Raw genomic sequence first — 20,359 nt, forward strand, 5'->3', positions numbered from 1 at the left:
GCTCTCCCTCTCCATCTCTCCCCTAAGTCTCCGCTCTGCTCTGGAGCGCTTAAGTTAAGTTAGGCTTAAGCAGTTCTTGTTTCAAAGTGATACAATAAACATCTACGCCCGTCGCGTAAAAACCCCAAAGTACCCGCGTATTTTTATGCGTACCACTCGATCTTGGGGCTTCAATTATTTCAGCGATCAAGCCGCACCGCCCCAACATAGTAAATAGAAAACAAATTGAAATCTTTAAAATCTTTGTCTATTATAAAACTGTAATGTTTATTCAGGAGGGTTCAATTAACACCTTTAAAAGCTTTAGTTTTTGTTCATCTAAGTAGTGCCGAATCGTAAAAATGTAATGTGAGATTAGTTTACAGGGAAGAGTTAAGAGCTAGCAGGTCTATGAAAGAAATTTCTTTGAGCGGAATTCTGGTGAAAGTTGTATTAAAGCATTCCCCAAATATGTTAGCAGACACAATATTTAGTTTTTGATTTTTATGGTTAGTTAGTTAGTTATGATTGCTCGCAGGCAAAATCGAAAACAATTTTTTATATTTCTGAACTATCGCACCGTCGCCAAAGCTTGTGCGATGTATCATCACTAATGGCAACAGCTGTTCGCAGTCACGTTGCAGCGGCTGACGAAACCGAAGCTAATTGTTTGGGTTAAAACCCGGTTTCTCGTTTAATTATAAACTATAACTATATAAACTATAACAACGACCCGCGATTGCAAGCGCCGACGAAATACGTATGTATTTAGTGAGATCCACTCGGTCGCCCATCCAAAGAGCTCTGCGAACCCTGACGACGAGTAAACCGATGGCGGCCACAATAGCCTCCGCCAAGGATCCCCTGACAGGCCCCCGCTACGAGCGGGAACCGAATGTGCTGAAGAAGAAGCTGGCCTCCGTGGTGCCGGGCACCGTGAACCTGCAAGTCTTGGGCTCCGGCGCCAATGGAGCCCCTGCCGCTGTCTACTTGTTCACGGATCAGGCTCGTTACTTGTTCAACTGCGGCGAAGGAACCCAGAGATTGGCCCACGAGCACAAGACCCGTCTCTCCCGGCTGGAACAGATCTTTCTCACCCAAAACACCTGGGCATCCGCAGGAGGATTACCCGGTCTCACGCTGACCATTCAGGATGCCGGAGTGCGCGATCTGGGACTCCATGGACCACCTTATCTGGGCTCCATGTTGCAATCAATGCGACGCTTTGTGGTGCTGAAGAACCTCCAAGTGCGGCCCATCGACTGCTCCGAGGGCGCCTCCTTTGAAGATTCGATCCTCAAGGTGGACTCCCTGCCGCTGATTAGCTCAGAAGATCCAACGAGGAGTGTAATCAATTACATTTGTCAGCTGAAACCGCGTGCTGGCGCACTAAACCTGGTCAAGTGTGTGGAGAAGGGTGTGCCTCGTGGACCTCTCCTGGGAGAGCTCAAGAACGGAAAGGATATCACTTTGCCCGATGGAACAGTGGTGCTTTCAGCTGACGTCTCCGAGCCCAGTGAAACTGCTCTCTCCTTCGTTTTTCTGGATGTTCCCTCTGAGGACTATCTGCCGGGACTCCTCACACATGGCAAAAGGCTCAAGCAGTTGGGCGAAGAGAAGTTAACCGAAGTGGCCCTGGTGGTGCACTTCACGCCTTATCAAATGGCCTCTCGGCAGGAGTACAAGGATTTTGTGGAAGAGAATTTCACGCCTGACACCCACCACATCCATTTAAGTTCCCCATTGAATCAATTCTCCGGCTATGCAGCTGCCCATCGCATCCAACACCAATTGCATCAACTGGCCCCGCAGGTGTTCCCATTGCTGGGCGAGCAGCTACCGTGTCAGAGTCAGAGCCTTAGCCTTAACCTGAAGAAAACCAAGCTGAATGAGGCCGATGTTGAGGATAACGCGATTGCTAAGGACGCCGAGGAAGAGGAACAGGGTGTGGTAGCCATGACTAACTTTCATCTGAGGCCAAGAAAGGGTGGGTACTTTTATTTCATAAAATTCAGATCAGAATCAATACCAACGGAATTGTTTATATATTACCAAAGGTCTGGATCGCACCCTGGAGTCCAAGCTCACGCCGGAGGAGTACGTTAAGGAGACCCATGCCGTGCCCGGCTTTACAGAGCTCTTGGCCAAATATAAGGAAGATTATAGTTTCCCCAACAACTCTGCTCACAGCTTCCCGAAGATTATATTCCTGGGCACTGGCTCCTGCATTCCCAACAAGACACGCAACGTTAGCTCCATTCTGATAAAGACTGCGATCGATGCCTTCGTATTGTTGGACTGTGGAGAAGGCACCTATGGTCAGATTGTGCGGCTCTATGGACGCGACCAGGCGCAGCAGGTTCTTCGTCAACTGCAGGCTATTTATGTGTCACATTTGCATGCCGATCACCACATTGGATTGATTGGTCTGCTCCGGGAAAGAAGGCAACTGGAACCCAAGGCTGAGCCACTGATTTTGCTGGCGCCTCGGCAAATTGAACCATGGCTGGACTTTTACAATCGGCAGATAGAAACGATTGAGGATGCTTATACGCTAGTGGGCAACGGCGAACTTCTAGCTAGTCCCCTAGCCGGAGAGAAGGTTGAACCTCTGGGGATCACATCCATATCCACCTGCCTGGTGAGGCACTGCCCGAACTCATTCGGAATAAGCCTCACTCTGGCAGCAAAGTACAAAAATGAGCCCGTTAAGATTACCTACAGCGGCGACACCATGCCCTGCCAGGACCTGATCGATCTGGGCCGCGACTCCACAGTGCTCATCCACGAGGCCACCATGGAGGACGATCTGGAGGAGGAGGCTAAGTTGAAGACGCACAGTACCGTGTCGCAGGCTATTCAACAGGGCCGTAATATGGATGCTCGCCACACGATTCTTACCCACTTTTCGCAGCGATACGCGAAATGCCCGCGACTGCCGAGTGACGAAGATATGCAACGAGTGGTTATAGCCTTTGACAATATGGAAGTGACCCTGGAGGACTTACAGCACTACCACAAGCTCTACCCCGCTCTCCTGGCCATGTACGCCGAATATACGGAAGAACTGGAGCAGCGGGCGGTTAAACGCGAGTTGAAACAGGAGCGAAAGCGCAAATTGGCAGAAACGTGATCGCGATTGGTTCAACGGATGTGCAGGATTATTTATTCAATCAGCTACTGTTAAACTAATATTAGGGATGAGTACTAATTGTTAAGTTGTAGCTATGCCTTGGACTCATGAAATGTACCCAGAAGCAAAGCGAGAATATATAGATTTTATATATTTGTTAATACATGCCATGTTTGCATACCACTATGCATTTAAGCGGTAGCCTACATATGGCATTTTATTTTTTATAAAGACTTTTTTGGTCAACTACTCAATATTTTGGTGTTTATACTTTCAATTCCCCCGCAAGTCCAATAAAATACTACAATCCTCGAATGTTTTTTAGTTTCTTCTTTATTTACTAAATACGCTTGCAACAGTGTCTGTGTAATAAACGCTTTTGTAATGATTTTAAAATGGTTTCTGTTGGTTCGGACTCGACAATATCATCATAAATAATATTAATAATTATCAATAATAATTATCCACTTAGCCGACCCAACAAGGGGCACTTGAATCTTAGCACTTTTTTTTTCTCATTTCTTGATTTAATTTTTAGTCATTTAATTTTCAACTTTAAGGCACTTTAGTTCAACGGTCTCCACTTTCATCTTTTTTTTTTGTAATTGATTTTCTTTTTGGAAATTAGCTGTGACTAGTTAAAATTAGTAGGTAAACGACAAAGTATATATATGTATGATCTTAATTTAGGTCCTTCGATATTTGGTGTGTGTGTGTGTGTGTTTGGGTGAACGGGGTGTCGGAGTTGGGAGGGTGGAGGGGACAACTTCTGGTTAATATTTGCATCTCATAAATAAACGTAATTCCAACATTGATATAATTAATGCTCTGTTTAAAAATAAATAAATAGCTTTAAATTACGGCAAAACGAAAGCAGCAGAATTAGCGGGATAAGAATTATTCAACAACAACATAAAATAATCCAGTAAAACCAAGTCAGAATTAATCATAGAACTGCCTTCGCCCCGGCCACGCTGATTCCTCCTCACATTAGACTACAAATTCATTAAGATTAGAGACGAACGGCGATCCGGGGGCAGGATCCTCCGACCGATCTCCTCTAGGCCCGTTCCACGTAGTTGCCGGGGAATGTGCCGAAGCAGCCGGTCCTCTGGGAGGTGCCCACGAACCATCCGTCGTCGCACTTCTCCAGCACATGGACCACATCTCCCTCGAGCAGTTCCAGTTCGTCGGAGTTCTGGGGCCGGTACTTATACAGGGCGCGGTACCTAGAAGAAATATAAAATTAATAATATTTAAAACATATCCTTATCAAAGATATATTCAGTCGCCACAGAAATCTCTTAGGTTTTTAAATTCTTTAAAAAATGGTGCCTAAAAGTATGCAGTAAAAGTTATACATCCTCTTACTGCATTCTTCTGCTTTAGTGGAATTTTTCGTAGCATACTTTTAGACACTTTTGTGGGATTTTCATATTAATTGGCTCCTGTCTCTGTATAACTTACGCCAATGGCTCGGAACTGGTGTCCACGTGGAGGGCGTCCGTCTTGTGGAGCGTCCGCGTCTCCTTGAGGATTCCATTCGGTGGCTGGGCTCCATTTTGCGTGAGCGTGTTGAACTCATTGTTGATGTTTGTGCGCAGCACATCGAGATTAGGCCGCAGATTTGTGGTGCTTTGGGTGGTGATCACGGTTGTCCTGGCCGCAATATCCTCAGCACCAATATCCGTGAGTACCTGTAGTTAGAAATGGGTATGAGGTATATAATGGATAAGGTTTGTAAGTCGAAAGACTCACCTCCACGTAGGAGCACGGGAAGATGCCCTTCCTGTTGGCAATCTTGCCCTCGAACCAGTTTCCATCCACTCGGCGTGTCAGGGTGACCAATTCGCCCTTGTTCAAAGAGAGCTCGATGCCCGATTGGGCCTGGAAGTTGTATTTGGCACGGGCCTGGCCCTCCGATGGCCGCTTGGATGGGGTACGGGCGCCATCTCGACTGACAATCTGGAATGGGGTAACATTTGGATGAGGTTATCAATTAATGAGAGTACTATTACAATATTATAATAATTTAATTTATATTTTTTTGTTTAGTTTATTTTTTTGTGCGCTTGTTTTTTATTTCAGATCAAAAAAAGTTGATTCATTTGTTTGCTAGTTTTTTCCGGTATGTCTAGTCATTGGAAACCCTATATTTTCTAGTAGCAACAGCGTGAATGAATGTGTCATTGGTCTCTCAAAAGTGTTTGGTCTTTTGTTAGGATCTTATCACCAATCTTTATCCACCAAGATATTTTTTAACTTTTAAAATTCTATTTTGATCTTTTAGGATATTTAATTTAAAAATTCATAAGGTCCTTACTCATTAACAATCATAACATAATGATAATGAAGACGAAAATGTAACATAAAACAATCAGAGGTTTGATACTCCAGTCTTCCTGGTTTATATTTTAAGCACAGATAAAGAAAGTACCAGGGCTACCCCACAGTATCTTCAAGACTACCTTTATCCACTATCTGATCCACTCACCTCAACATAACTGGCTGGGAGCAGTCCAATCATAGCATTGTGTTCGCCCTCGTACCAATTGGCATCGATCTGTCGCCTGATGTAGATAGTGTCGCCCTTGCGGAAGGATAGCTCCCTGTAAGGAACCCGAATTTAGTATTGCTCAAGGAAAGTATTATATTTGAACACACTTGGAGCTCTGTCCCTGGAAGTTGAAGAGAGCCCGGGCCACCGTCTTGGGGCCCACCAGCGACTTGAGGGTCACGTCCGTGGGGAAGTCATCGTAGCGATTGAGGGCGATGGGCGACTTCTGCGACGGCGTGAAGTTGTCCGTGTGGCGGCGCGAGTTCATGTCCTGCAGCTCCTGTAGATACTTGCGACGGCGCTCCTCGTGGTAGAGCTTCTGCATGTGCTCCGCTTGGCGAATGGCTAGTTCCTCCTCCGGCACGTTCTGGCGCTGCTCATGCCTGATCGGGGTCTTGAAGTGGATGTTCACGTCTGTGGCATAGTAACGATTGGGAGACTCTGTTCAGATGAGAGGCACAAAGCGGGGTTTTCAGGCTCAAGCATAAGCGAAGCGGCTTTGGTTCCCCCAAGTAGCCCCATAATATTCTCAGTTCTAATGTTTCTTATCAACCAGGGAGATATTAATGATAACCAACCCATGGTTCGAGTTAGGAACCCAGTTTCTTCGAGTGTACTCGCTGTTTACCCTAGCAATAGCAAACTGTTGTCGCCATCGTAGTTTTCTGAGTCGTAAGACGATCTGACCGCAAATCGTCGTTACTGCCGACGCTTCTGTTACGAAACACTGGCTTATCTGAGAGTCGGGTGCGGCGTACATATCTGTCTGCCAATTGGTAGGCAAATAAACAGCCAACTCATAGCCCCCACCCACCTCAAAAAACCAGTGAAAATACCCCCTACCATTTTACAATCTCAAATTGAATTAAGTAGCTCTCTCAAATGGAGAATGAGCTGCAATTGAAGTTAATGCTCGTTAGCCTAACAACCTGATAATTGGGGTCTGAAGTAAAGGCAACAGCTCTACGGAAGAACTCTACTTGGCCAGCTGGTCTCGCGATAAGGCTGTTTCTTATATGAATGCGAATCTCTCGGAGTTACTTATTGCCTTAATATGCCCTGATTCCATTCCGTTCAATTGATGCCATAATGGAATTGCGCAGCAGGCGGCCAACTGATTAAGATGGAATATAACTTCAGCATCTATTGACCCCATTAGGGAAAATCTCAAGGGGAAAACCTCGGGGTAGGTGGATGTGGAAGTGGTTGTGGTGGGGCAGCTGCACAAATATTTTCACGGTAAATAAACCATGAACCGCGAAGCTTTGTCTTCGAACAACAACAATTAACAACAGTTTTGTACGTGCTGTTTACGCCAAGTGAAGAAATGGAAAGAGAGGTTTAATTGACACTCGGGGGATTGGGATTTTCACTTTCACTGATTCGCTGCGGCATATTTTCGCCAGCGTTTGAAAGTGCTTGCACAGAGAAAAATCGTAGTGCTATCAGATTGATAGTGTTATCTTCTCTTTTAAAGAGTTTTAGCCTTATTTTTAACTATCAAGGTAGTTCTACCTGTAGCACATTCTTGTCGACTTTTGTTGTTTTAATACATAATATATAACAATGATATCATTGTGATTCGCAGAACTAAAGGTTTCAAGGAAATCTTTACCAGGGGTTCGCCCAAATGGGATAGTAATGAACCATCAAGAACGCTTTTACTAATATGGTATCCCTTAAATGGAAAACCTTGCCTGTTTCTATCTTTCTTTTAGACACACATATACACACTTAGGCTTTCCAAGGCTTTTTCTTGCATTTCACGCTCAATTAACTTTTTAAACGTTTGTCTTTAGTGTCTTTTCTTTACTTCCTCGGTGAGCGCTCATTAGTCACAACAATCAATCAGAATCAGAATCCGAATCGAAGGCTAGGCCAATTTTCTGATAGAGCCGAGGAGAATCACAGAGAGCCCAAACAACAAAGCTTCGCGCCTCACTTGAGCCGGAGAAAGAGACGGGGAGAGAGGGTGTAGAAAGAGAGAGGGACTAATAACCGACTTTACCGTAGCACGCGTAGCGCTCAACTGAAACCGAAATCGAAATTGAATGGGGGCCCCAAGGCAGCTAAGCTATATGGAGACAGAGAGATAGAGACAGATGGGGAAAGAGAAGAGAAGAAAGAGAGGGAAGACCAGAAGACGAAGCTTCGCGTAGACTCTCTGCCAGAGATAGCGGCGTTCGTATTACTACAAGTTCCGTTTTCTTCGGCGCCGCCTCACGTTTAATTGTTGTTGTTGTTGGCGGTGGGGTGTGAGAATTGCTTGTTGGTGGCACAGTGGCTCAGGACAGTTAGAAATAGCTCAATATATCAAGACCCGGAGAACCCATATAACATTAAATTCGGATTGGGAATATCACACAGTTTTTAGAATTGGGTCTTTTTAACATTTTTGCCTGCGCACCTTATAAAAATTTTCCAAATGCTGTCGAATTCTAATACGAAATATTTGGTAGGTTGCCAGAGGAAAAAAAACATGTATCATCCCAAATATTTTGGTGGAAAGGTTATATTATATGCAAGTAAAATATTGTCAAGCCAAGAAATAGACCCTATGGGCATTACAATCATCTCCGATTAAACAGAAAATACTCCCCACTGTGGCTTCTTCATCTTGATCATAGTAAAATAAAAGCTTTTCCCTGCATTTACTGATACAGCTTCAAGCTTTTATCAAAGACTTTGGTGCTCCAACGTGAGGAGCGTAGCCAAAAACTGAACTCTCTTTTGGCCACCTCTCTTCAGCAATCTCGGGCGGCCCAGGTGATAACGAGTTTTTACCTTTTTTTGCAAAAGAAAAACCGTGAGAAAGTGCAAAACAGGAAGGTCGCTTAGTCAAATGAGAAAGTGCAAAGCGAATGGGGCGGTGGGAGCTGGAAAGGGGGTTCAATCGATCGCTTGACTTTCTTTTATCTCGCTGGGGCCTCTCATATAGCGCATTAACACTTGCGGTTGGGATATAATAATATATGATAAATTAATGTTAAAAAGGGGACAGGAATGATTACAAAAACATTTCATTTTATACATTTTGTTTCATATAAAAAAATTATTTTGACAAATGAAGGAAGAAAACTTGTATAGACTTGCAAAAACAACCTTGACAAGACAAAGTAAGAGCATTTTAAATTCTACTAAATAGGTATACTCATTTGATATGAAAGGTACTGTCCACAATGGAACTTTGTAAAGGTTTCGAAGCCTATAAAGCATATCCTAATCTGGTTTCCCTAGTTGTCCTCACTATTGGTTCAATACTAACTGCTTGGCCACTGATGTTGCAGCCTCTGGTATTTTTGCTGCTGCCGCTGTTGCAAGTGCTGCTGATGTTGCTGCTGCTGTTGCAGCAACTGCTGCTGCTGCTGCCAGAGGAGCAGTGGCATGGAAGCCCCAATGGCCCGCTGGTTGGCCAGATAGGCCTGCCTCTGGTCGGGCTGCGGAGTGAGGGGCAGTCCCACCACGTGGTAGCCACCTGCACCAGGAACACCCTGGTAGTTTGAGGGCGATGGAGGTCTCAGGGGAGCCGGTCTCTCGTAATTATATCCCCGGCGGTGCACCCACAGGATTTTTCCGCAGTTGGGTATATCGCAGCCATTGTTGTTATTATGGACATTGCTGTCAGCTCCACTGCTTTGCGGCCTTTGCCAGGGATTTTCATTAATCTCCGTGCTGCGCCACAGACTTTGCGGCTCCTGAAAACGCTCATCCTCCCGCTCCAAATCGTTGCAGCTGCGATGCAACTTCTGTCGCCAGTGGACCGCCTTGCTCTTGGAATAGCTGGAGGATTGGCTGCGGTGCGGCGCCAGCGTTTGATGGATCATATTTCCCCAATTGCGTAAGACATTTAATTGCGATTTTCACCGAGCGCCGCCCGAAAGACACGTTTTTTTGGCACGGAAAAGTGAAACTGACTAACGGCCGCGACAGGTAGTGTGTGTAGTTCCCAGTTTGTTTTGTTGACGGCATCGTCTTGGCCATGGCAACGCGAACGAACTGCAGGCCGGCAAGGTGAGCCACCCCCAGGAGAACACCAGTGTTACCACCCGAGCAGGCGGACAGGTGGGTGGGTTCCTGGTTCGGTGGTTAGGTGGCACGGTGGTGAACTAAGCGGGTCAGGCCCGTCCGCGTGGCCGGCATTCTCATTGGCGATATCGATTAATTTGGCCAACTAACACACGGCGCGCCTTCAAAGCGAAATTGCACCAATTGCGGAAATTGCCCGTCGTTGCGGTAGTAAAAATGCTTTTAACAAAGGTCAACGAATGACAATGACTCGGATACAAGGGGTACAGGGGGTGTTTAGAGGTCCTGTCTTACAGCCAAGCAGCTAACTAAAATTAATCCACTAACTAGTCTTAATGGGGTATAAAATGGGTTTATTTATAGTGCACATGGAACTATAAAATTGGTTTCGCAGGTAATAAAGTTCTTCTTCGGAGAATAAGGGTACCACTTCGATACACTAGAATTTTCTAAAAAGAACCATAACCTCAAGGTTTTTAAAGATTTGATACCTAACCAAAAAATAGCTTATTTTACAAATTAAAGTAGAATTGGAAAATACATGTGCAGGATTCTTTTACATAAGATATCGAAATGATCTTTCATAAAGAAAGTGATTATTTTTACCTAACTTGCAATCAAATACTTATTTGGGCAATAAGGGTATCAATTCCATATTCTGGAATTTCCTAAAAAGAAACATAGCCTCACAATTTTTAAAGATTAAGTACCTATCTTAGAAAGTACTTCTTGTGATCTTTCTTAAAAAAGCTGTTTTTTGCAAAAATAAAAGTAACACTGGGAAATACATGTGTTAGATCCTTTTAAATAAGAGATCGTAATGATCTTTCATTACAAAGAGTCATTAGTTTTACTCCTATACATGCTTTTAGACTTTTAAGCGCTCTTATAAGATAGAAATTTCGTCCCAACTTTTTAGTAAGATATTTGTCTTCCTTTTCTTAGTTTGGCTTTTAAGCGGCTTTGGGAACAATCCAGGGAGCACCTGCATCATCGTCACTCACCTGATCCGTCGACGGTGTCGGTGTTGTACGTGAAATCGTAGATAGAGTGACCCTTGACCGGCGGCTGGGGGGGAATGGGGGGCGCGTTCGGGTCGAGATCTGCGCCAACGATTTCAAATAAGAGACGAGTAAAGGGATAATTTCGAATAGTTAAGACCAATGAGGGAGTACCCAAAAGCAGCAGCTAGCTCTACGAGATCTACAAGATCAGGCGACCAACGAAGCATAGTCTATAGGAAAGGTGAATGGTTGCCCTGGCTTCTCCTGTTAAGAACCCCCAATCACTGCTGCCTAAAATTGATTTTTGTAAATCACCTTTAAAAGTCACCATGGCTGTCTTCTTGAGGCGCTCCAAGGTTCCATTATCCTTGCTCTTCTGATGGCCATTCTCTGCCCCATCGGGCACATATCGAGCCTTGGGTCGATGTTTATTCGGATCGAACTTCTGGTTGGCGAATATATCCTTCATGCAACTGGTTAGCTGGGAGCTCATCTGGTGGTTCTGCGATCTGGCCGGTCTAGGTGGCGAAGTGGAGCTGGCCCGCAAAGCTCTTTGAGGCTTCCTGGGCAGCTCCTTGGGTTTCGAGGGCTCCGGATGCCTGTGGGCCACCCAGTCGGCACTCAAGTGCGGCGATATGTCATGGACATCCCGCATATCCGGATGCGAGGTGGACAGATAGCTCTGGGTCTGTGGTTCCGGCGATTCGTAACGCATCCTCAGGCGCTCAAAACAGTGACTGTTGCTGCTCACACTCCTCGTGGGACTCGATCGAACGGGTAGGGATAATTCCCTTTTCAGGGCCGCCGTCTTGCTGATGATATCGATGTGGGGCATCAGTCTGTCCTGGGCGCTCCTCAGCCGCCTTCTTCCCCGCTCCGGTGAGGGCGTGGCTGCCCTGGACTCGAACTTGTGGGTCAATCGAGGCACCTCCTCCTTCGACACCGCCTCCGTAACGGTGTCCGGGGCGTCTTTGGATCCCGCATTCATTTCGGGATCGCTGCGCGCCCTCCGCAGCGAGCTAAGCCCAAAAAAATCACGCCGCTCGTTGGATGGCTCCCGGGATGGTTCCCCCGACTGTTGGATACTCTCGAAGTGCTGGCGCATCTTCCGCACCTCGCCGGTGTAGACCCTCTGCAGATAAGAGCTGGAGCAGGCGGAGACCTGGGATTGGGGCGACAGACTGCGCGATCGGTAGTAGGAGTCGGAGTAGAGCTCAAGACTGCCTTCTCCTTGATCCGGTGATCCGTTCCCAAAGCTGATAAGCTCGGTATCGTCGGGCGGACGGTCGGGCGGGCTGTGCAAGTGAAAATTTACCCTGGCCGCAGGACGTTCTCCGAAGACCCCACTCAAGTCTGTTAGGGAATTACTTAGCTCCTGGTGGTGATGCAGTTGCCTAGCCCTTTGACGTTCCTGCATATTCTGATTGATGAGTCGCATGACCTCCGCCTCATCCGGCGATGAATCCTCGCGAGCGTGGTAAATGGTCTTGGGCGGCTCATCAAACTGGCGCTCCTCGAAGTACTGGATCTTCTGGCTGATGTCTTCGGCTGGTTCGCGAGATTCCACCTTGGTTTCCGCCTTGGGAGGGGCCTTGCTTTTCACCTCTTGACTTGCAGAGGGCTTGGGTCTGGGTGGCACATCTGGTGGCTTGCACAGGGTCAACTCTGCATTCTTGGCTGCAATGGCTCCACGGGTTTCCCTAGCCACCACCACAGGCGATTGGCTGCGAGTGGCACGGGGCAAGGTCTGATTGGACTGCTGCTCGTCCTTCTTACGCTGAACTGACCCCAGTAACTGATCCTTGGAGATGGTAGAGTTGCAACGCACCTTCAGGCCATTTGGTCGGGAACCCTTCTCCACGGTGACCACATACTGCTCCTCGACGGCGGGTACCTGGCGATTTCCCGAGTAGATCTCGTTCAACTGCTGTGTGATTTTCTTGATCTGATCCTTGGACAGAGTGCTTACCAGATCGTTATCTAAATGCCGCTCCATCTCAGGTTCGGCTGAGGTCTGGTGCTCCAGACTACTGGCCAAATCGGCCACCGTGTTGCGCCTCCAGTGGCGATGCACTGGCTCCGCCTGGAGCTGCTGCTGCTGCCTGAGGAGATTCAGCTGCTCGAAGTTGTCGCGCAGATCCTCCACGGACTTCTTTTTGGCAACCAATGCCTGGTCCGCCTCTTGACGCCACTTGATGGAGTCCACGTCTTTGGAACGGAAGTGCAGATCCCTTTGTTTCTGATCATCTTGCAGTTTGCCGACTAAGTAGTGTAGTTCCTTCTCAGCTCTTTCATGGAGTCGCACGCGACGCCACTCATCAAAGTCCAGGAGCTCCGCATCCTTTCTCAGGGGATGGAAGCTGCTGGAGGAGGTGGCCCTCTCCAGCTGACCCACTCTCTCCAAGGTGCTGTAGAAGCGATTCAGCTCGGTGAAACGCTCGCAGTTGTTGCGATACCGACAGCTGGGACTATGACGCTCCAGGTGGGTCAAGGAGGTGGCACTGTGGGCCAGCTCCCCACATTGGTAGAGTCCATTCGAGGGAGCAGGAGTGGCCCTCCTCCGTTCATCTGCGCTGCTAAGACTACTAGCCCTGGCCAAAGACTGCTCCTTATCCTTGGAACGCAGACTATCGATGCGACGGCGAGAGGGGGATCGCACCTCCCTGCTGATCTGGGGCACCCTGACCTCCCTGGTGGGCGAAAAGCGACGCTCCTGCTGCCCCAATTGAGGCGATTGTGGACGAGCTATGTCCGTCACGGTCACCGGTTTCGGAGGACGCTGCTCCTTGCCCTCGTACTTCCACACTAGGTCCTCGATGCACGGCTGCTGTACTGTTTGACTCGCAAAATCGCACACATCCTCCGGACAGAAGCGGTACTCCTGCGGCAAGGACATGGCCTGCTTGGCATTGTACTCGTTCCAAAAGTTGGTCTTCTCCCGCACCGATTCGCTGTAGGAGTGCACGGTCACTGGGGGTGGTGGCGGTGGCTTGGAGTTGGCCTTTCCATTCTGACGCTTCCTGGGAACATGACCTTCGCTACGGCTGTTCTGGAGGGGAACCACTGCCTTTGATAAGGAACCCCTGGACTTGCTCACATACGTCTTGGGCGGAGCAATGGGCACAAACTCCTGACGCACCAACGAGTCAATGGAGAAGGTGGAGTTGCTCCTGGGCAAGCTGTCATTGGATCCATTCTTCGCCTGACCCTTTCCTGTCTTTGAGGATGACTTCCTCAGCGACCTAGTTCCACAATCCAAAAGGGTCTGGGGTCTTACTTGTGGAAAGCACATGGTCTGCCTTGTGGTTGTGCTCACTGTAGTGTGACGAAGTCTGGGCAAGGACTTGCTTCTCGAAGTGGCATACGAACGCACTGCCTCCCGTACTTCTTGAGGGGATTTCAGGGAGGGATCCCTCAGTATATTGGTGCTGGCCTCAAAGTTGGTGCGATTAGCTGGTAAGGTGTTCTCCAGACGCTTCTTCTCCTCGGCAAAGCTTCGCTCCTTGGAGATGCTCCTGCCAAAGGCCACGGGACTGCGGCTGGAGTGGCGAAGGGCCAGAAGACGGGCGGGTCGTCTACTGGGACTGGAGGACCTCAAGCGGGACTGGAGCTGCTGCTGCTGCTGCTGCGGCTGGACGCGGTGACGGGTGAGTCGGGTCTCCTTGGTGGCCGTTAGGGTTTGCAGAAGGGTGGACACCGCTCCAGCCGACTTTGATCGACAGATGGGCTCGCGACGGGAACAGCTCGAGGTGGCCACCTTCCTCAGGGTGATGGTGGATACCCCCGGAGTACTTCCATTTGGCGGCTGGAAGCACTGCTCATGACGAGACTTCGAGGCGGAACTCAAGACACGCACGGTGCTCTTCGTGCAGCTGGACTTCCGGTGGGGTGGCCTTGGTGCTGGGTCATCCGGTTGGGAGACTTGCTGCTTCTTGCTCAGGGGAATGAACGAGGGCAGAGTCTTCGACAACTGCGAGAACATCTTCACCGGTTTCTTCTCCCTTCTCCTGGTCAAAGATTGAGTTGGCGGTGGTGGTGGAGGAGGTGGTGGTGGCGGCGGTGGGTTCGGTTGATTTGGTGGTTTCTTCAATGGCTCCTCCTCCTCTATCAACTCCTTGGTGCTTACACGAATCTTTGTGAGCGTGGGAGTGATCTGTATGAATTCGAATTCCTCCACAATTTCTTGAGAAAGGCAATGAATCGTATTTGAATTGGTTTCTTTTTGGTTGGTGGTGCCTGTGACAGTGCCATAAACGGTGGTGCTCTTTTTAGTGGTGTCCGCCTCCTCGAGGGCGTTCAAATACAACTTCAGGTGAGCAGTGATAGTGGGTGGAAGGTATAAAACCAGGGCAACAGGTGGCAAAGAGTTTACAGTCTTACATAGTTTGAGTGTACGAAAGATAGACCTTGGAACCAACACCGTTTGCAGAATTAGTAAGTAGAATAGCCCAGCGACTTATGACTAAGTTAGATATTAGACTAGAGTTACGGGGAAGAGTAGCCCAACAATAGAAAGGGTTATCCACTCACCACGGGGCTTCTCGGGTGCTGGTTTGCGGAAGCCGAGCAGTGGAGGTTCTCCGCCTGCCTGGAGACTCTTGTAGGCCTGCTTTTGTTCAACGGGACTGAGGGGACTGCTCACGGGTACCTCCTTCTTTCGGAAGACCAGGTTTGAGTCGCTAGTATAGCCGGATTCCTTGGCCAAAGCTCTGGGGAGACAAGAACTTAATGGTACACTGATGTATAAAATTGTAGTTGGTTTTTGCTTACCTGGACAAGTTACCTTCAGTATACAAGGGCGATAGTTTCGATTGTTCTAGATTCTAGATCAAAGGAAAAGAGAAAATACGTTAGTCGGCATTTTCTATAATAGGAAACTTCAATTGATCGATTGGCTTCTATTAGTATTTCTTGTGCCTTTTGCAATGATCCCTGCCTGGCTTTCTCATCATCTCTGACAGACCGATGGATGTTCTGTCCGGGGAAACTTACTCCGATGCCGTCGAAATCATCGACGAACTCTATGATAATACGAGGGATGCGTGTATGCTCCCTAAGCCACTTTGCGAACGATATGGATAAGGCATTTTGGCAGGCGGTAAATGGTAGGCAAGAAGGGATATAATAGTAAGCAGATAGTTCGGAACGGATTAGTTCACGTTAGAAAACGGAAAACGGTCTCGAGTAACTCAATCGGAAGGTATAGGTATAAACTAAAACTAAATCTAGATTATATAGTAGAGATCATACCCCGTTAAAGATGTCCATCACTTCGTCCCACCACTAGAATTGTGAATAGAATAATTGCTGTGAGTTAGAATATTCGAGGCGATCTGAATGGCTGATTATGGGTGGTGAATGTAAACGTGAATGCTATATGACTAAAGACCCGGTAGGGTCTTCTATGCTATTATAATGGTGTTGTATGGGAAGCAGGGGCAGTAAGCTAATATTCAACAGTGCTGGGGGTTAGGCCAGTGAAATTGTTTCATGGGTTTAACGTTGATGGTTGTGAATTGTACCAAAATTATGAACATTTTGGTAACACTGATGAAACTTTTATGAGGATAGTACTGCTAGTACTTACCTCCTTCTTTTCCTTTTCGGAAACAGAAGAATGACCTGTCGTATAGTTCTCGATGCGACCTGGCTGATTTTTATACGAGTTCTGTGCTGACTTTATGGGATTTGGCATAGTACCATACAACCTGGGGATTAAGGGGTGATAACTAAGTAATGGTATTATAAAAATAAATCCAGGTAAGTACTAACTTTTCGTCCTGATTAAGGTTGCGCACATTGACAGCCGATGAGACGGACTGCATGCGATGCGGATTCTGGGTGCGGTACCTCACCGTGGAGTAGTCGGAATCGTAGTTGGGTTCTGGCTCTGAGACGTAGCCGTTGCTCTTGTACGAAGGACGGGCTGATGGATTGTAGAATTACCGATTAGTTGGTGTAAATATGCAGTCGGGTTAGCATCAAGCGGTTTCTCAAGCTCTACTACATAACAATCATTACTTTGTCTTGGTGGTGTACTGGCGGACATGATGTTAGCGTTGTTGGGTGAGTTGGGCCTTAGATTAGGTTAGTCTTGAAATTTAGTACAAGCTTCCAAATTTTCAATGAGCTCTAGACACGGGAGTATGAGAGAAATCATATGTAGGTAAACCAAATAATACAGCATGCATGTAAATCAAAAATAAAAGCTCTCTATTTTTTAGAGGTTAGAGAGGGTTCGAACCCATCTATACTTATGTACAGGCAAATGCGGGTAACTAAAGGGGAGAGGCTACTGGGGGATAGCATAGTTTATAGATCAAAGAATCACCTCTGGGACACTTGTAGCGAATCACGAAATCATCTTGAGGCGAAAGCGAATGGGGAAATGAGAAACGAGAGTTTTTGAAGAGACCATAACGATAAGTTGGAGATCAGATCAGACTGAAGCATTAGAGGGATTGGGAAATGGACATTTTTGGGGACTGGGAATGAGTTGGGATGGGAATGGAAATGGGTGTTCTTGGGAAGTTCGTAATGCTTCAGACCAAGGGGAAGGTGAGAGACATTTACCGCCGTTCTTCTGCTTGTGAATCGTCTGATACAGACGCTTGTACCACTCATGCTGATGCGGCTCCTGGACCTCCTGCATGTGGATAGGGATAAGGAACAATACTCGTATCAAATCTTCTCATAACCCCCGATATGCCCCAGTTTATTGGGGCTGCCTTTACCGATCTGAGGATGATGGGCATTCCATCGTTGGTCACCGGACCGATGCCGTCGTACTGCCTTCGCCCTAACTGTGCCATTTTCCGAGGACGATCGCTGCCCGTCTCCGGTTCGCTCATATACTCGTGCTTGACCTTGTAGACTGGAAACCGCAGATGAAGTTTGGTTAGTGATTTGGGGTTCTCTGGGGGACTCGGGGCACTGGTTTAGGCGGTTAGGGTTAAACGAAGGACACAAACATCACGGCCACATTCAGTGTTGTGCGTCGACATGAGCTCGCTTCACCTGGTCACTTGCCCTACCCACATCGGCTATACTTACTGACTTCATTGGGCCTGTAGGCCGGGCGACTGCCGTCGGACAGCTGGCGCCGCACAAACGGCCTCTGCAACTCCGAGTTGGAAGAAGAGCGCTCGAATGCTTTTCGGGGCGATAAACGACAGTTAGGCGTTAGCGAAATCGAAAGAGAAAGATAGGGGACGGAAAAGTATGTTCCAAAGGGGGGAATTGACAAGAAGGATGTAGCCGGTAACCCGTCCTCGTAATACCCAACACTCAAAGATAATTACTATATCATATGCAAAGTTCCGTACCATTTAAAAAAAATCATAGCTTGTTAATTAATAATAAGTTTATAAATGGATTTTTGGAAAACAAAGAAGATAAATATATTCCTCCAAAAAAAATATTTGCCTAGCAGTTATGGTCTAACCATAATATAACATAATACTCCATTCTCTATTTTATGGGTAAGCCTAATAAATAAGATATGTATATAATGTATTGTTTTAACTAGAATGTTATGGTATATTTCCTAACTGATGCTTATCTCAATGAAGTCATTTATGGGTACATATTAAGTATCCATAATAAGAGTGTGTATTAAAATAGCAGCCGGTAATTGATATTTGGTTATACCAAAATAGAACACTCAATATTTCGTATTATGACAAATAATACAACGTGAACCATAAAATGTGATCGTTTTGGTCGGTACTAAAAACTGTGGCCTTTCAAATTGTTATTAATGGGTAATACCATAGTAAGTATAGTGACTTCATATAGTAGTAGTTTAATGCCAAGACATTAACCTTATAAGAAGTATTATTTAATGGTCAATATTGTACGTATGTACATCTAATCATCCGCATGATAAAGTAATGGTAGCTCCTAAACATTCCTTACGTTTTGTTTAATTTTTAGTTTAACCTGCGGTCTAGAAAATAGGCATAAAGGCCACTAAAAGTTCCTTAAACTTAATGTATTTGAGTGTTAGACCAGAGATAGAGGAACCCGGCGAAATACTAAAAGGCAAGGACAGCTTTTTCTGGATATAATACTTCTGATCTTGTCGGAGACACTGGCACTGGGCGCCACGGGAGCAAAGTGTCCGGAGCAGTCGGTTTCGGCGTAGTCCGAGCTGGAATTCACGGAGTTGAGGGATGCTGGTGCCCCTCCGTTCTCCGCAGGTGTCCACGGCGGGATCGTGGTCGTCGTCTTCTGTTGTGGGGCCGTGTAGCGACGTGGCAGAGTGGGCGACTCGAAGCGGACCGGGCGGAACTCCTTGCGTCCGCTGAGCACCGGCGAGGGCTGGGGCGTCCAAACGGGCAGCGAGGGCGGCGGCGGGGGCGGGGGCGTGGCCGAGGTGGCGCCCGATTGATTTAGATCACCAGCGGAACCGTAAGGTGTCCACACGCCTGTCGAAAGTTCGTATTCAGAGGGTGAGCGAGTGTGGGCGTTGGGCTATGGGCTTTCTTGGGATATTTCATGGTGGCTGATGACATTTTCAGGGGCGCCGGCGAGTTCAGAGATTGAGTTTCCCGCCCCGACATTTACACTTGTCAACAAATTTATGCTCGCTGGCCATGCTCAAACCGCAGATCTCCTCGAAAATAGCTTCTTGGGCAGTCAACAAACCGAGCGAAGACAAATTGACAAACAAACACAGCGACGTGGAACAGCCATAATTAATACGACGGCGACCGAGGAAGCCGCCATTTGGCAGCCATTCAAAATTTGGCCAACACACATAGGCCCACTCACACAGCGGCGCTCACTGACGCTCCTCTCACACGGATGGGATGAGTCATCGCATTTGGCGCATGTTTAGCATTCACAAAAAGCACACACATTCAGAGAAATGGTATAATTTTATATTCCCGAACCGTTAAAGAACTGGGCGAGGTGAGATACTAGGGTTCCTAAATGGTAAATTACCATTTTTGTGTTAAACGAGAAATAGAAAATAATGAAAACCTCTTATCTTGGTACCAAAAAAATAAGATAGTATTCCAGTTCTTAACTTACATTGATAGTTATATCTTTATCTCACAAAAAATATTTCAGGAAAAGGTTTTATTAACTCAAATCTTTTCTTAATGCAATGGGATCTTTTTTAAAAAGTAACTAAGAATTAATTTAAAAGGCTCAAAAACTAATTTGAAAAATCATTAACAAGTCCCTTAAGAAATCGAAGACTTCATAAATAGATTACCTCGCAGTTCTCCAACCATTAATAGTACGAGTAGAATATTAATTCAATTTTTGCAGCTCTTAATGGCTCATAAAATTCGAAGCTAATCTTCCATTCTGATCAGTGGTTAACCAATTTAAATCGTAGAAAAACGTTTGCTAATCTTCTTTATAATGACAATAAATTGCCTTCAATTGTGACTTTCTTCTGCGAGCATAATCCTATTACTTGTCGACTGACCCCCGCGATGTCTGTGCAGCTTTGCATTGGGTCTAGCCAAAATCTTTCATTCTACAGATTTATTTGCCACCTGTAAAAAAACAAAAACCACAAACAAACACCCCGAGATCACAGATACATTGGCCGATTCAGATACAGATACAGATACAAATACAGATACAGATAGAGATAGAGATGCCCTAGGCGCATTGCCTTCGAGACATTGACACGTATTT

The 20,359-nt window shown here is 46.7% G+C and overlaps 2 protein-coding genes across 36 annotated transcripts in view; one reads left to right on the forward strand and one right to left on the reverse strand.

Moving 5' to 3' along the window:
- Positions 1-614: 614 nt before the first annotated feature.
- On the forward strand, positions 615-3,427 carry RNaseZ (ribonuclease Z). Its single transcript, XM_017072981.4, has 2 exons — positions 615-1,966; positions 2,037-3,427. Exons 1-2 carry the CDS (start codon positions 742-744, stop codon positions 3,110-3,112), a joined length of 2,301 nt encoding a protein of 766 aa, XP_016928470.3. The 5' UTR covers positions 615-741; the 3' UTR covers positions 3,113-3,427.
- Positions 3,428-20,359, reverse strand: part of CAP (Cbl-associated protein) — a 40,628-nt gene continuing 23,696 nt past the window's right edge. For 4 of the 35 annotated variants that reach the window (XM_065863165.2, XM_036813120.3, XM_036813119.3 and 1 more), the window contains 15 exons: positions 17,434-17,573; positions 17,273-17,345; positions 17,031-17,063; positions 16,472-16,625; positions 16,287-16,407; positions 15,950-15,982; positions 15,692-15,760; positions 15,470-15,522; positions 15,230-15,408; positions 11,015-14,881; positions 5,777-6,110; positions 5,607-5,721; positions 4,871-5,077; positions 4,580-4,809; positions 3,428-4,341 (listed from right to left, as the gene is read on the reverse strand). In XM_065863165.2, coding sequence (XP_065719237.2) covers positions 4,173-4,341; positions 4,580-4,809; positions 4,871-5,077; positions 5,607-5,721; positions 5,777-6,110; positions 11,015-14,881; positions 15,230-15,408; positions 15,470-15,522; positions 15,692-15,760; positions 15,950-15,982; positions 16,287-16,407; positions 16,472-16,625; positions 17,031-17,063; positions 17,273-17,345; positions 17,434-17,573 — 5,777 coding nt within the window. In that variant the 3' untranslated portion in view covers positions 3,428-4,172. Of the gene's footprint in view, positions 4,342-4,579; positions 4,810-4,870; positions 5,078-5,606; positions 5,722-5,776; positions 6,111-8,934; positions 9,518-10,699; positions 10,799-11,014; positions 14,882-15,229; positions 15,409-15,469; positions 15,523-15,691; positions 15,761-15,949; positions 15,983-16,286; positions 16,408-16,471; positions 16,626-16,720; positions 16,764-17,030; positions 17,064-17,272; positions 17,346-17,433; positions 17,574-17,752; positions 17,852-18,771; positions 19,129-20,359 lie in introns of those variants that run through there. The other 31 variants (XM_036813129.3, XM_017072954.4, XM_036813134.3 and 28 more) reach the window with 28 other exon arrangements.

The sequence above is a fragment of the Drosophila suzukii genome, chromosome 2R (genome assembly GCF_043229965.1).
Source record: "Drosophila suzukii chromosome 2R, CBGP_Dsuzu_IsoJpt1.0, whole genome shotgun sequence".
NCBI classification, from domain to species: domain Eukaryota; kingdom Metazoa; phylum Arthropoda; class Insecta; order Diptera; family Drosophilidae; genus Drosophila; species Drosophila suzukii.